Here is a 16,817-nt window from a genome sequence, read left to right as displayed (position 1 = left end):
TTTAATAAACATATCATGCTAAATCAATAAGGCCATTTCATAGGATTGTAATAAATATTATGAATGCATGACCGATCCTAACGACTATGAGGGGATAGAGTCACCCCTTAAGTCGATGTCAACTACGTTTATTGCTAATTATAATAATAAGTGAGTAAGAGTATCCATTTAAGATGATACCCTAAAATAAAAAATGAAAAGCGCGTAAAGTGGAATGGTAACAGGGCATTGCCCCTCCAGAGGTTTTACGGTTTCGACATCGAGGGGTCCTGAACCAGTATCCTAGAACCTCATTACTCTCAGTTCTATAACACTCTAACAATCATATTTTAAAAAATTATCTAGCATCGGGTTTTCACAAACATTTAATGCATCAATAGTAATTCAAATAATAATTCGTTCCCAAGTCCTAGACTATGAATTTCATATTTATGACCAAAGCACATGAGAAGGTTAGCTCCCTACCTAGAAATCTGAAATGACGTGCAGAAATCTCGAGTCCAAAACATAAGCACCAGTTCCAATCTTGTTAATTCGAGTGTGGAGCAATTCTCGTTCAAGTGATTTCTAAGGTAACGATGCATAAAGAATTAATCTTCATTCTGAATGTGGTAAACAAGTTGACTCGACCTTCTGTCATAGTTTGACTAGGAAATCAAAGTTTGACTTTATGTTGACCAAGTCTTTCATGGTTTGACCAAGAGTTTACCATGTTGACCTTGTTTGACCTTTTTATCGACTAATTCTCGGATAACCCGAAAACAGTCTAACGTTAGTTATCAAACGATACTAAGCGTGTTTTAAGGTTATTAAAGACACTTATAACCATATCAACAATTAATTTAATTACCAACATATTATCTAAGTTAAAGAGTTCTCGATTTCCGAACCGTGTAAAAATCGAAACAATCGTTTAATATTGGTCGCCAAAGTTAAATATAGGTTTTACCAAATTATCCTAAGGTAAAAATAAAACCATTAAAACTATTTTGTAAAACACTAAAACTGTTATTTTCTACCAGGGGCATAATGGTAATGTCACACTGTTATACAATTGTAAAAAATAGATCTATAACAGTAAAGACCCCAAAATTATCCTAGTACTCCGATTGAATTCTGGCAGCAAAATCCGACCCTTACAATTCCAACTTCAATATGCAAAACCAACATAGCATCACCAACAATCCAACAAACTCCAAACTACAAATATCAGAGGCCAAAAAGGGTGAATTTGCTACATCTTCTTTGAACCAAAATGCAGAAAAGATGAGACTGCTTCTCTCGGCTTCAACTCCAAGCTACTGATACCTTGATTTTCCACAACCCACTTAAGGGTCATTCTTGTCGTCTGGAAGTAGAGGAAGTCGTCGTAAAGGTTGAAATTATGGCAAGGCTCGACAGATGCAAACAAAAGAAAAAAGTTGGACCTCAGTTCAATTCGATGGAATTGGAAAAAGAATCGAATTAGAGTTGAAAGAAGAGAACTGGACTCATCGATATAGGGTTAGGAGGACTGCCGGAATCCATGGAATCGCTAACCAGAAACAGAAATACAATGATGCGGCGGCGATGGTGATTGTGATGATGACAATGCAGAGAAACAAGATTGAAGAATTAGTCTCTGATTTCATGAAATTGAAGTAAGAATATGATTGGTTAAAAAATTTATGAGGTTAGACTTACCATGGGAAATCAAAGAAACTAACCGGAGCCTCTGCAGCTCTGATTGCCTTTACTGCCTCAACTTCAATCTTCACCAAAACATGGTTGTAGTGAGGATCCATGGTTATGGTTTTATAGAGGAGGAGGAGGACATGAAAGTGAGGATGCATGTGGGTTTCTGGCAAGGACAGCGGCGGCTTGACGGTGGAGGGAGTGATGGTTCAGTGGAAAGAAGAAAAACAGAGATGAGTTCTATGTGTTTTCAAACAAATGAGAGCAAAAAGTGAGTGGGCTAAACATAAAAGAAGAGACTTGGGCCTGGTCCTTGGGCTCAGGTTATGGGTCAAAGGGATGGGCTCATTTTGAGCCTAGAAAGAAATAGCCCAGGTTTTAAAGGAAGTGAGATCAACGCTTGACAAATAAGTGAAGAAAAATCGACATTGTTAAATCAACGGATACAATGTTAGTCGCAAAAACAACTTGAGTGAAAACATTTTAAAATACGCGAAAATAATTTGTAATGTTAGAAAAATACATTTTAGCGTTGAAAACGCTCTTGGCGACTTATAGTTTAATATCGACGTATTAAACTACGTTATTTGACACATGTCAATTAGTTAGTCCTAATATATCGGTTAAACGAGATTAAAAATCTCGGGTATTACAAATTGACATGAGCAACTTCTTTGGAGAAGAAGTAGTCTCCCTTGAGTGCTTAGGATTTAGGTCATCATCCTCATCATAGCTATAAGCCTGAATATTAGTATGCTGAAAATTAATCGGAAATATAGCTAAATTGTCATTAGATTTCTCAACTAAACTATTCTTATTTATAACCACAAGCTTTCTAAGCTTGCTTGAATTGGCACCATCAGAGCCACTAATATTCAAATCAAACAAAGGTCGTAGCCTCGTAGGCTAAGGGTTTGAATCGAGTCATGAGTACTAGAGAAACAAAAAGTCCATTTGCTCATAATCGAATCTAGAATAGAAGGCAAAGTTGTAAGATTGAGCATGCCTCGATTGTGAGCAAACTGAACCAATTGTTGTGCTTCAGTGAAAGGTGAAGTAAAGCATAGACCCTATTCGTGCCATATCAGATTGCACTTCTTGCATTTTCGAACAAGATTATCATAATAGAAGGAGACCTCCTTCTCCACTTGTTTATAGAATTTTATAAGCTTTTTCATAACAAAAGGTCAAGTCAGTCGACGTGAAACCCTAACCTTTATCTTGTGCGATGTGCGCCGCTCCCCCCTCATCCCAGAAGATGAAGTCACTGACAACCATATCCATCGAACGGATACGTTTCAATTTCTCAAATTTGGGTGGGAAGTTCTTGAGATAGACCCAGAAGAAGAGGTTGTCCATGGGCACTGAATGAATCTAAGCAAACCATCATATTCCTGAAAGATCACTGGCGATCTACCATAATACCAAGGTCCGCCAGCAACCACATGATTCGCATCTTGACCATGATTGAATGCAAAGAGGAACTGCTCCAGCGTGCGAGCTTGAACTTGGAAAGAGCCTTCCAAAGTCCTAATTGTTTGAAGTGGGATCAAATGTCTCTTGTTGAGAATTTGTTATGTGCCAAGGGTTTTTCAAGAAGGAAGGATTGACCGTAACCATGAGGATCATTTTCGTTGCCATTGATGTGTGAGATGTCAAAGACATCCTGACTTGCGATGTCAAGAGAATGGGCAAAGCTATGAGTGGGAAGAAGGGAGGAATCAAGGACAAAAAGCCTGAATACTGCATAGACGAAGCTAGGTTGTTGAGCGGCCAGAAAAAAGATTTGACGCTCTAACCGTGTTAAGAGTTGTAACACCCTAACCCTGATTAATTCATATTTATCCGAAAAGGTGTCATGAAAAGATGTAACCATCATCTATCTACCTCTCGTAACCCCAATTGAAAAATCTGTCATGTATATTTCCTCTACAATTAACGACGATCTCTATTTTCTTGTGCTACTAATCTATATTAGGGAAGAAAAGAGATCGAGTGAGTATTTATCTACTTTTCTTTGTGTCCATTCTCTTCTTGTTAGAGAGAATCATAGATCAACTCAATCTCCTCCTTATTATTTCTTTTCCCTTTATATGGCTTACTTTTTGGTAAACTTTTTTCATCATAAGTCATTCAATGTTAGGTTTAGAACATGATACTCTATAAATTTCATACAATTTAACAATTGTTTGAGATTTCCAAATCTTGATTTACACGAACAATTCATATTGGATAGTTTTAGTTCGTTCATTAATTTACTTCTTAAGAAAGACTTGCTTAGTCCGGAATAGGCAAAGGAACGAAATTTCTTGTTACAAACTCTGTCAACTGTTGACACCGTACTTTTCTTCCCCAATAGGCAAAGGAAAGATGAATTATAAGGACATCAAAAACCAAGCCAACAAAGAACTCCCAAATCAAGGTATTTCAAAACTCCACTCCTTATACTTCAATCATATGCTCAAGTCTATTATAGTTTAAATGTTTAGAGACGATCACCAAGAAGTGTAAACCAATAACGAAGCGAGTTCAAAATACTAAAAAGCCAAAGATAAAACTGAAGGAAGTAAATGATGCGGTTGCGAACCAATCCAATACTCTAAATATGGATAATATTTTTTTATGAAGTTAATGAGAGTGATGATTTTTTTATGTACTCTCTCCACATTGCCTCTCATATATTTTCTGATGGTACATGTCATGTCTCGTTGTATCCAAAATAACATTGTCACAATCTTTTCATATCAGGAATGTATGACGAACGAGAATGGACTGGATATATTCCAACTATTAGACAGTAGATGTAATACCCCGAAATTTAGTATTTACTATTTAGTACTCTAAGGTTATATTAACTTAGAATTAATTTAATTTTTCTTCTAATATTTCTCTTTAGAAACCAATGATGCTAAGGTTCATACTTTCAAAGATAGACAATTTCTTTTTATAAGTATTAGACCACGATTTAAATATGTTAGCTCATATTCTTGCGTATACTCAATACTTTGTAATCGAGTTTAAGACTAATACTAATAGCATTATCATTTATGCATTATATTAGTGTTAGATAGTGCAAATATATTTAAAACCTTATAAAATAAATATACTAAATTCCTTTATTTTTTAGAATAACACATATAAATGTATTTTTCATATATATATATATATATAATCTTTATGCCAATATATTTTGAACCTAGCTGATTTATTTTTATGTTTTACCCCATTACACTATTCGCTAGGTTGTGATCCAGAAGTACTAACCACAAACAACTTTCTTCGCTTTAAGGACGCGGTTGAGCTACATATTTCAGCCAATCATTTATTTGAAGTAGATGCTTATGAGATCAAAAATCACCTAGCTGTCATGAATTTGAGTCTTCCTCCTTGCCCTGAATTAAGCTCACCGAGAGATTGAGGTTGGTGAGAAATTTATCATTGAATGTGACAATGTCCATCAATCATTAGTTCTTGATCAACTTGAAGGTTTGCCAATAAATCGTCAAAGATGTTTGATAAAAGATCGTCTCGACCTAAATGAGGGCCTAAAAACAATCGTCATTCTATATTTTGAGCGTGCCAACTCATGGCCAAATGACCAAACGAGGTTTAAATGTGAGTTTGTGATGACTCTGACTTCTTTAAGTGATTGTGAGCCAAAGAATGAATCGTCTCAGCCGATAGATTCTAGTGCCTTTGTTGTAAGGACTTTCAACGTTTTCAAAAATGTTGCACAAATAATAAAGTGCGGAAAATAAAGACTACGAATCTAATTCCGAGAAAAAAAAACTAAATAGACTAAAAGAAAGCTAAGAAAGACTAGAACAAAAACTCAAAGATTGTAGAGAAAGTTATAAAAATTCTATGTATAGCTGACAGCTCTACCATTCCCAGTCAATCTGCCCCTCGGCGTAAGGGATAGAAGCTTGCGTTCGGCTTATTGCAGTGAAACTTAACACAGCATATCAATGCGGCCTATAACTTAGCCACGTACTAGGGTGTGTGGAATTGGTGTATATATATTTCGAGACCATGAGGGTCACAGTTTGGGTGTCTACAAGTTCATGGCTGCAGCTTCTTGAGAGGTATTCGCTTCACTCACGCTTAATATGTCTCGATTAGCACTAGCGCTCTTGATCATTAATTTGGAGTAGATATAGGCTTTCTTCTCTTAATTTGATTTCCGCTGAAATTTGCATATAATGCCTTCACCTAGGGTGGTCTTTGTAAGGCGTACTGCTAATAACGTCACTCATAATTCTGATACTTTATGAGTTTTCCCCGACGGAAAACTGTGGAAGAGATTATCACGTACATCTAAGTGTAATTAACGATCTTTGGTCAATGAATTAGTTCCATTTCCCTTAAAAAAGAAAAAAAATTCTTTCAAAGACCTAATAACCTCAAGAGTATAACTGATAGGTACATTAGCATAATCTAACCCTATTTTTTTGATGATAGAAGAATTAATGTGACGTTGAAAAAAGGTTTTGGTCAACATATCTATAACTAAGGACTTTTTGAGTGAGTTTAATTTCTCAGTTTTTAACTAACTTGGTTACGCGTTTTCCCCCGGTCCCTCCTAATTATGACAACTAAATCACCTGATTGACAGGCCCGGCCCTGACCCAGTGCCAACAGTGCCCAAGCACAAGGCACAAGTTTGAAAGAGACATAAAATTGGGTTTTAATTAGATATTTGGAGAATATATTAATTATACATATATCTTCATATCAAATATATAAATAAATATATTATAGCTAGTTATTTTTCTCTTTTGGCCCTTGCTAATTCCCTTAATCTCCCCTTAATTTCCTCAATTTATCTATTTCTAAAATAAAAAATCCTCAATTTCCCAAATATATGTGCCAGTTGTCCTATTTTTTTCTTGCAAGTTTGCATCACTAAACCCTAAAAATGACTAAATTTCTTATTTATCTTTATAATAAACCATATAATTTCATCATTTTGAGAAGAAAAATAGAACATATATGCATAGAAAAAATGTAAAATTTAAATAATTTTTTAATATATGGGGCAAAAAAATTTTCTTCGCACCGGGCATTGAATCCTTCAAAACCGACCCTGCTGATCGATTACATTTTCCTACTTTTACAGTGATCTGATAATTAATCAATAGCTGATAACCTCAGTAGCTTTTGTATTGGAATTTCTTCTCCACCTCAACTAATGCTAAAATGATTATTCTAAAAAATTCCGGGAGGATTCTCATGTAGGTGTTTAATCATTATACAATTTGCAAAATTCCTTATTAAGGTCATTGATAGTAACTCTAGCTAGGTCTCTGGTAAAAATTTAGTTGAAAGGTTGAAAGTTGATGATCAGCTGACTAACTAGCGCTAAGTGCGTGGCTAGAAAAGTGTTAATTCATGGAGCGTGAGTTGTTATAAACTTTGATTAAAAAAATTGGACTTTTAATTACTGATAAGGCTTATCTGGTTTTTCCCCTTATTATCTCACTCAAGTTTTGGTATATATCTTCCACGACTAATTCATTCAAATATCCACCAATTGTGGATAGATACTCAGTCATATCCATATTCTTTGCCCTTTTTTCCTTCTTCTATATAAACTTACTGTTCTGTTGGTTGCATCTCGCTCGAGAAGAACACACTCGGTAGTTTGTACCTCTCACTCTCTCAGTTCATCAATCAATTGACAATATGAGCCATCAGCAAGATTACAGGGTATCATTACCTCTATGATATGATAAAAATATATGTTTAAGATCGAACATTGTTCTTTTGACAAGAGTGAGTTAACATTATTGCTGCTATGGAATTGAATATATTGTGTAGGGAAATGAACATGGGGGTGGCAGAAGAATTGATGCATCTAACTGGCTTCCCATAACTGCTAGTAGGAATGCAAAATGGTATTACTCGGCTTTTCACAACGTTACGGCTGTGGTTGGTGCAGGAATTCTAGGGTTACCGTATGCAATGTCACAAATTGGCTGGTAATATTCAGTCCTTTGCTTATACATCATATCTGGATAGCATGAATATTGTTATTAGTAGATCGATCTAGAGTTTTGGTCAGCGAATCTGCATAAATACTTTATACAACACGTACTGACAGTACTGGCGTTATCTATAGATTCAAGTATTGTTCCGAGTCATTAGGTTCTGTACGTGGGTGTATATTATTACTTCGAAAATGTCAAATCAATTTCAATTGTTCAAATATATAAGAACTTCAAATGTGACATGTCTGCATGTATACTTGTAATCCGATATCAGTTGCAAATTATGTCATGCTAATTTGCACATTGTCAGGTGGTCGGGATCGGTAGTCCTTATTCTTTCGTGGATCATCACATTCTACTCGTTTTGGCAACTTGTAGAATTGCATGAAATAGTGCCAGGAAAGCGATTTGATCGTTACCCAGAACTAGGGCAGCACTGTTTTGGACCCAAGTTAGGGTATTGGGTAGTTATGCCACAACAGTTGACAGTGCAAGTAGCTACAGGCATCGTGTATGGCGTCACTGGTGGCAAATCACTCAAGAAATGCTTTGAACTTCTTTGGCCGGCCTGTGGTGATTACAGAACAACATACTACATCCTCTTTTTCGTTTGCTTGCAATTTGTCATCTCCCAAGCTCCAAATTTCAATTCTTTGAAAGGAGTTTCTCTCCTGGCTGCAATTATGTCCATTGGGTACGTAAATATACACAAAAACATTCATATATTCAGTCTTCTGGGTAATAGAGATGATTACTTGTTACATAAGTTAATGCATTTTTATCATTGCAGTTATGCAGCAATAGCATTTATTGCATCAACAATACAGGGTGTGAATTATCGTGAGGATGTGAGCTACGGCGTTCGGTCTCCGACTGTTTCTGGCCAAATCTACGATTTCTTGAATGGTTGTGGAACAATAGCATTTGCTTTTGCAGGACATAGTGTATCTTTAGAAATTCAAGCTACGATTCCTTCAACCCCAGAGAAACCATCAAAACATGCTATGTGGAAAGGTGTTGTTGTAGCTTACATCGTTGTAGCGCTTTGCTATGGCTCAGTTGCAATTTCCGGGTACTGGGCTTATGGCAATCATGTAGAAGATGATATTCTCATCTCACTTATGAGACCTGCATGGCTAATTTCATTGGCTAACTTCATGGTGTTTCTTCATGTTATTGGAAGTTATCAGGTGATAACACAAGTCTGTTCGGTTAATAATAGTGTACAAGTAAACCCTAACTCTAGACTGAGTAATTGCTAATAGTATATCGCTCTCATTGTAGGTCTTTGCTATGCCTGTATTTGACCAGATTGAGCAATATCTGGTAGAAGAACGAGGTCTCCCCGCTGGACGACCTTTGCGTATCATTTGTCGTAGTATATATGTCGGTATGTATAAATTTTCGTTCAAATAAAACTACTCATATATATATGTTTATTGGCAATCCAGGAAGGCTGAGAATGATTTGCATATATAGGTTCACTTCTCAATTTGCTTTATTTTCCTTTGCGTATATGCATAAGTTTCTTGAATGTTATCATCTGTAAACTTAATTATGCAACTTAATTGTAGAACCATCGAGCTCGCGTTTAGTTTCTCTGTACTAATATTTGATACTCTTCATATTTCCAGCCACAATAGGGTTTATTTCGATGTGCGTTCCATTTTTCGGAGGCTTGTTAGGATTATTTGGAGGATTGGTATTCGCTTCCACATCATATTTTGTAAGTCACTGATGATAAATAAACTTTTTCAGACCTATACATAAACTGCAGTCCACCAAATCCCACAAACAATTCTTGGTTAGTGCTTAAACTAATGAACTTGATTGATGCAGATGCCTTGTATCATGTGGCTTGTCACCCAAAAACCAAAAGTAATGAGCTTACACTGGATTTGTTCATGGGTATGTAGAACAATCTATTCTTATCAGGCTTTCAACTATTCTCATATGTTTTCTCCGTGTGTCTTTGTCCACAAGTTCTCAGACTTAAAATTTTACCTTATTCTGCCTATTTGTTTGCAGATAAGCATTGTTCTTGGAGTTCTGTTGGCAGTTCTGTCACCAATCGGAGGGGCACGAACGATTATTGTGGCAGCAAGAGGATACAAGTTCTTTTCTTAGGACACTCAAATTTCCTTTTGGAGGAGGCATACTGTTATTTCTTGTACTATTTCCCTTTGGAGGACATACTGTTATTTCTTGTTTTGGGTTTTGAACTCTTTGCTCATGAACAGTGATTAGTTATAATTGAACTCTGCTAGTCATTATGGGTATTTGCAACTCTTTTCTTTTTAGTATGAATGTGGTAACAATCAAAGAAAGGACCAGTAAGAACGAACAGCCGATTAGTAACAGGCGCCAATAAGGCATGAGTATTGCATAGATAGAACTCATAGAAGCGTCAATAAGAGTAGCATGAACTAGTTTGCATTCCAACTTCTGATCTTCATCAGTTGCATTTGGCCGAAAGCCCGCAACTTTTGATTAATCGTAGCATGAACTAGATCATTCATGCATGCCATGTTCAAGAATATGCAACACGAGAAGAAAAACCAAAGAAACATCTGAGCTTTAGGTCTCAGAAGATGCAATACATCTGACCACTGGCTACAAGGAATGAAAATCTCTACACTGTCTAAAACTTTAATAGACCTAAACCTTGACACGCCATGTAAGGTCACATTCAGTTCCATTCTTAACGGCTAAACGCCCATAACTCAAGGATATAGAGATCAACTAGTCTCACTTCCAAACTGTTTCTGGATATCCTGAAAAGATACGGTGGCCGATCCTCTCCTTTTGGCCCTCGGCTGAGATGAGTGCTCTCTCCAACCAGTCATATAAATAACCTACAAAGCCCAAGAACATTGTCATGCAAGTATCTAACTTTTCTGCAATGATATAGCAATCACAAGATAAATATTTTCCTAGTCTTTCACATACAAAATTATTGATGCAGGTGATTTTTCAAGTGGTTAACAAATACAACAAGAGGTTAACACCATTGCATCTTCGATAAAAAGCTTAAAAACAAGATGATGGCACAGAGAACACAAGAGATGAGATGATCTCTAAACAATGCCAACTACAGGATTTCAGTCAGGATGTCGGAGACTTCATGATGTGAAAGGTAAACAAGACATGAGAACTTGAAGATTCTCCATGAACAGGACTTAAACTAAAGACAGAATCACAACAACTAAGACAAACTAGTGTGCACATAACGACAGTTCACAACTTTGAACGGGCTGCCCACTACTCTAGAAGAGTTGAGCAATTAATCCTACAAGCCCCTCTTGAAGGATCAAGCCAAGGTTGATCACAAGTAAATGGTTTAATGGTTTCCTATTTAGGTCCTTAAAAAATGTGAAATGATGAACTACAAAAGTGGATAAAGTTTGAATAACTGAACTGGATGGGTCTAGAGACCCCAACAATAGGGTACTCATCTCTTCCCAAATCCAATGACTCACATATATAACCATCCCAATACAATGCTTTTGCCTTATATGAAAACACAGGCTGATGCTACTTTATTAATTTTCAAGCTATGAATTGTATAGGAACTTATTACATTGTATTTTGCTCACCTGAAAGGTTGCAGGGATGGTGCCATCTTCTGCTGCGAACATAGAATCATAAATTGCTGCAGTGGCTAAGGCTGTATCTCTTTTGAGCATCTGATTTTAAATAATGGGGACAACACATGATCAATATAAATTTGATATAAATAGAATTCTTATTACTTGATAATGCAAGAAAATCAAAATTTTCAAATGAAAGTAAAAACTTACAGGGTTCCTTTGTAGAAGGGCATTGGTTTCACCCATTGCACGGAGATGTTCTATGAGATCCAGAGCTGCACCAAATATTAAAAACAAATGTTAAATAGAATTAAAAAGTTTGAGTATGAGATCAATGTGTATTCAAATGAGCTGAACTTCAAGCATATCAAGATCTATCGAAAGGTTACATCAAAACATAATTTGGCCCCTAGAGTGTGTGACTGGTGTCATGAGAGAGGTAATCTAATGCTGGTCCTTATATTATGCGCATTATAATAACTAGCCTATATCCATGTCTTCACACAGATAAGTCACAACAGCAAAAAAATATAAGATAAGGTTGCATCATCTAATATGAAGATGACCTGGCAGATCATATTGTTTTAAAGAGACCAGGAGAGTTGGACTTATTAAACATACTCATAAAAAACTAGCAGGGTTTAACTTATGAAATTTAGAGAACCCTGCATAACATTTTATGAGGAAGAAAGAAAAAGGCTGTGAGACTGGTGGAAACTGGAACCAAAATCAACTCCAGAAAATGAAGTGATCAGACAGATCAAGTTACCATATTAAACTAAACTGGTCTTGAACTCCTATTTGAAAGAAGAGGAAAATGAAAACCAAGATAGGCTACTATTTTGGTTTGATTCATTTGACAGAATGCAAAAAAGTTATAGAGATGTATATATAAGAATCAACATATGAACTGTCAGAACTCAGAAGGGAATCGATCATCAAAGGAACCTTGGCTACCAAATTCAGAAGCATCAAAATTTCTATTAGAGGCCAAACTGTAACATAGATAAGGCCATACGGGAATCTCACCACTTGGATATCTCACTACATATTCATCAACATCAACACCTGGTAGGGTAAAGCCTGCCCTGGTCAAAAGATTTCCTGCATCCCGCACCTAATCCAGAGGGTGAAAAAAAGGGCTTATCAAACCCAATGGCAATAACCACATGTAGAATTGCAAGTTTATAGAAGAAAGACCAAAGGGAAAAAAGACAACATTGCATGAACAAACAAACTTTACTTGTTTATAGGAACATAAAGAAATGTCTCGAGAAGGGAAACATCAAGTTCAAACAGACCATTACTAATCAAACATATCGATTGCAAAGGTAATATAAGAACAAATTATGCAACATTGTCCCCATACTAACTATGCAACATTGTCCCCAGATCCCACATTGGATGTCATTCATATTAATCTAGTAAAGAAGCTATTTGCCAATATGAGAGAATTACAGAGATGTAAAGATAAAGGCTTCATCTGAACTTTAAAACTCTGCCACCGTATTAGATGCCAAAAAGATCCACATCTATTAACATGGGAACTGCCAAGAGATATCAAATAGAACAGATTCCCCACAGAAAATAAAATAAGCCAAAAAATAACGGTTGCTTGGACTCCTCAGACAAAAGAAAATCAATGCAATAGATTACATACTTGTGCCAAAGGCGATATCCTTGGACTGATGCCTCCTTCACGCTCCATTTGTGCCACAGTGCATGCAATTCTTAGCTCTCTAGTAACAGTAAAGCAGAAGTAATCAAAAGTATATTATTTAAGTATAAAATATTTCAATATCTGTAATAGAAAACCAAAGAATAACAACTTTAAGGTTTCTCCGCCAAGAATTGCTGCTAAGAATAAGCCATCTGGTTTTAATGCCAATCTGCACTGTCAGACATAATTTTTATCTCAGATATTTCCATATATTGTTATTTGATGCTATGAAGATGAAACTAATGACACTCATGATCATATACCGGTACAAATAGAAGAACAAGACAAAATATCCAAAGATTAATATAAAGCAAGTCTACAACAAAAATGGATTAGTAATGAAATTAAAGCATCAGCCAATGAAATCCACAAGCAGTATAGCTCCTCAAATGAATTTTCTTTAACTACTGCAATAAGTCTAAAAGTCTGAATACTATTTGGTACATATTTAGCACTAAATATTTGATATCCTATAGAAAGCATTGGATCTAGAAACAAACTCATGTGCTATTACTCTCACTCAAATGAATTTTATTTATAATTCTCTCTTGAATCACGAGCTCTATCAGTGTAAGCAAGTACGTGCCACGCAAATATGTATATCTTAACTACTGCAGGCGGCAAGCCTATAATGTTCTACTATGAAGCATGAACACTGAAATAGAGGAGGAAGATGTCAGATTATATTGTAAATTAAAAGATATGAAGATAGTTTCGGTACAAATTTGTGTAATATTATATTTCACTACTGCAGACTCTGCAGTAGCATAAACAGGCATTTCAGAGCTTACTATATTTAAACAATGATGATTTATTAAAGTGTTTCTTCTCTATTATTTTTCATGAATGTTTATCCTTATCCCCAAGAGTTACTGCGGATACAATATTACTTCTCAAAGCTTATAAATTATGACAAAATACTCCGAATACCTGTATCATGGCTCCTGGAAGATCATTTGTCCAATGAAGGCCTAAACAACTTATTACCAGATCTAGAGAACTTCACATAAAATAAGAGGAGATTAATCAAACTTATAATTTCCAAGAAGATAAATTCAACATAAACAAAGATTCACGAACAAGGTAGAAGGACATACCTTTCTTTAATGGGTAAAAACTCTTCATCACCAACCATGAAGGATGTTTCAATATTTTCATTATGTACCTCATCCTCAGCATTTCTACATCGTTTTACCATGTCATATGATGCAGACATCATAATGAGCTTTTCAATAGCACCTAATAATGAAAAAACAAAAGCTCATAATTTTTCCCAACTGAGGAATCTTAATATACCGTATGATGTAATAATTATAATGTATATTCAACTTTTCCTTGGTTATATTTCACTCTGAAACTACTATTTTAATTGAGTACTGTTAAAAAGAATAATTCATACCTCGACCATGGAGCAATCTCCTGACGGCTTCCAAAGAACCTCCTAAACATAATGCAGTTGGAAATGTTTTCTTACAATCCTGCAACATCACATAAAGCAAGTTAAAAAAAAAACAAAGTAAAAAAATAATAGGACCAAAATAAAAATAAGTGATTCATGACATACAGATTCCTAAGAATTTGCATAATATATCAATTTAGTGCACTTCAAATTTGGCAAGTAACCATATCAATGCTATGGTGAGTCCTAAGTGAGAACTTTCATTCAGAATACTGAGCACATGCACCGCATCAAAAATGTAGCTGTTATCCAACATTCTAGTATTCAGTGATAGTTGCGGGATGATGAAATTTTCCAGGGAGATATTATATCTTCTTTAGGGATGCAGCTCTTCTAGGAAGAAAGAGAGTCCGCATGATATGCTGTCATTAAAAGTAAAGACGGAGTATAATATTGCAGAACTCGGGAAGAGTATTGCTAATACGAGAACATGCAGTTGCATCATTTCTCCAAGTATATCTGATTGGAGACTATGAATTGAGCTTCTGCATTATGAAAAACGCAAAAGAAAAAAACATATCTAAGAAGTTTTCAAACCATGTCGACCAACATAACGAATGTTTAGCATGTTAATAATGATTCTTCAGCTACAAAACCTTTCCGGTTACGCATTAAGGCAATCAAGTCTCACTAAGCCTAAGAAATGCTCTATATAAACAAGTGAAACCGACTAAGCTGTGTATGTGTACCTCCAATCGATCTAACAAGTTGTCAGCGACGGAATCAACAAACGAATCTTTGGAACGCATCAGCCACGAAGCTCGATCAAGCTGCAGTCAAAATCAAATTTGCTCAAGATTATTCAAATGATCAAAATCAATTTAACATAATCCATTTATCGAATTGGGAGAGAATGTAGGAAATTGGGAAGGAGAAGAAGGAAGATTGGACCTGTTTGCGTCGGAAGTCGCGATCGAAGACCTTGAAGCGGGAGGTTTGAGCTGCGTCGGCGTGGGTGTCGGTGCAGAAAGCGGCGGCGGCGGCGGCGGAGGAGGAGGAGAGAGAGTGCGAGGGTTCTAGGGTTGTGATCCGTCGCCATAAGGAGCTTCTCCGGTGGAGAGAACGCCAGGGTTTCATTTAGAGTTGGATTTTGAAGAAGCAGAGAAGAAGAGAATGGTGAAACTGATGAACACAAAATGACTCTCCTTTTTGTAAAGTAAGTTACCTAAATAACCTTATGAGTATAGTCACTACAAAGGTTATTTTGGTAACTTTCCGATATGGGGCAAAATGTGGGATTTGTTTTTTGGACGAAGGGCAAAATGTCGGATTGTGAGGACTGTGCAAATGTGCAATTTCATCTTTGTTACTTTCTGACCTTTTGTCTTGAAATGATTTAAAGTCTAGAGTAATTATATATTTACATCTCATAGGTAATATTTAGTGAATTTTTGTGAAAGGTAAATTACTTTCTTGAATCATGAGTGTCATTGCGTCCTATGATATGCAGCTGCTGATGAAACCAAGGTCGAAACTAATATTTTCGTTTTTTTTCATATGAGGATATATCTAATATAGGCTATAATATTTGAACCGTGCCACCTCAACTTTGTTTACTTGTTGGATCTTTATAATATATAGCCACTCAAAACAAATCTGGACTTAAAATATAAAATATTTAATTCTAATTTACTTTTCTACTTTATTTTTTTTCAACCTCTAATTATTCAACTATAAAATATTTTTTAACTATTTTCAAAAATAAAATAGCATCCATTTTGAATACATTTCCTTTTTCTTTATTAGTTCATTCTTCTACGAAAAAATTTATACAACACTCCATCTCTCCACATTATATAGACTCTAGCGACCGTCACTTATCTCATATTGTAGTGGATTAGTGATGCACTTATATAAATATACTAGTAGTAATTTGGTTATTATAGTTAAAATAATAAATTTCAATTAATTATAATTAAAAATTCTCAACGACTATTTCACCTTATATTACTATAACCAACTATGGACTAATGTTTGTACAAGGTTTCCATATGAAATATAATAGATAATTAGTCAAATAATCATCTCTAAAAGTTTCATATATAATTTCCATGTTTTTATTCAAATTTCCATCAATTTTGTCAATAATTTTACTCATATTGATATTTTCCGAAATTTTCATCGAAATTTCCATTTTTGAACGATCGAAATTTCCATAATCATCGAAATTTTAGTCCTTGGATGAAACACAAAGTCTAACCTATGAGATGTGAAAACAATGTGTGCGAGGCTAACTTGCTACCACTTGAGCTAATTTATTATGTATGTTGTCAATATCAACCAATTCATCGTCTATTTATACTACTATATCTAACACATTTTAAAATCACTAAAATATGTTTTGCCTAGAATACCATTTTTATTAGATTCAATTACATAAAAGG

General features: G+C 35.4%; 2 protein-coding genes across 2 annotated transcripts; one reads left to right on the top strand and one right to left on the bottom strand.

The window, feature by feature from the left end:
- Positions 1 to 7,359: 7,359 nt before the first annotated feature.
- On the top strand, positions 7,360 to 9,798 carry LOC126795784 (lysine histidine transporter-like 5). The gene is made up of 8 exons (XM_050522542.1): positions 7,360 to 7,383; positions 7,495 to 7,655; positions 7,975 to 8,358; positions 8,455 to 8,854; positions 8,949 to 9,054; positions 9,299 to 9,390; positions 9,504 to 9,572; positions 9,693 to 9,798. The coding sequence occupies exons 1-8, from the start codon at positions 7,360 to 7,362 to the stop codon at positions 9,789 to 9,791; spliced, it is 1,335 nt and encodes a 444-aa protein (XP_050378499.1). The 3' UTR covers positions 9,792 to 9,798.
- A 273-nt stretch (positions 9,799 to 10,071) lies between these two features.
- LOC126796054 (putative methyltransferase At1g22800, mitochondrial) lies at positions 10,072 to 15,510 on the bottom strand. The gene is made up of 11 exons (XM_050522821.1): positions 15,325 to 15,510; positions 15,123 to 15,203; positions 14,374 to 14,452; positions 14,072 to 14,213; positions 13,905 to 13,974; positions 13,084 to 13,148; positions 12,915 to 12,993; positions 12,284 to 12,371; positions 11,465 to 11,529; positions 11,261 to 11,350; positions 10,072 to 10,519 (listed from the first exon to the last, which is right to left on the bottom strand). Exons 1-11 carry the CDS (start codon positions 15,508 to 15,510, stop codon positions 10,403 to 10,405), a joined length of 1,062 nt encoding a protein of 353 aa, XP_050378778.1. The 3' UTR covers positions 10,072 to 10,402.
- Positions 15,511 to 16,817: the final 1,307 nt, after the last annotated feature.

This window comes from Argentina anserina, chromosome 5, assembly GCF_933775445.1.
Source record: "Argentina anserina chromosome 5, drPotAnse1.1, whole genome shotgun sequence".
NCBI classification, from domain to species: Eukaryota; Viridiplantae; Streptophyta; class Magnoliopsida; order Rosales; family Rosaceae; genus Argentina; species Argentina anserina.
Note: the sequence above shows the minus strand (reverse complement) of the source record. Positions and strands in the feature narration are given on the sequence as shown.

What these genes read in the sequence shown, in the direction of transcription:
- LOC126796054 (XM_050522821.1), bottom strand. Translation starts at nt 15,510, where the DNA reads ATGAAACCCTGGCGTTCTCTCCACCGGAGAAGCTCCTTATGGCGACGG. An exon ending in TTCCAGGAGCCATGATACAG is followed by an intron (nt 13,149 to 13,904) that starts GTATTCGGAGTA and finishes TATGTCTGACAG; the next exon opens with TGCAGATTGGCATTAAAACC. An exon ending in CCCTTCTACAAAGGAACCCT is followed by an intron (nt 11,351 to 11,464) that starts GTAAGTTTTTAC and finishes ATTTAAAATCAG; the next exon opens with ATGCTCAAAAGAGATACAGC.
- LOC126795784 (XM_050522542.1), top strand. Translation starts at nt 7,360, where the DNA reads ATGAGCCATCAGCAAGATTACAGG. An exon ending in GCCATCAGCAAGATTACAGG is followed by an intron (nt 7,384 to 7,494) that starts GTATCATTACCT and finishes TATATTGTGTAG; the next exon opens with GGAAATGAACATGGGGGTGG. An exon ending in TCGCTTCCACATCATATTTT is followed by an intron (nt 9,391 to 9,503) that starts GTAAGTCACTGA and finishes TGATTGATGCAG; the next exon opens with ATGCCTTGTATCATGTGGCT.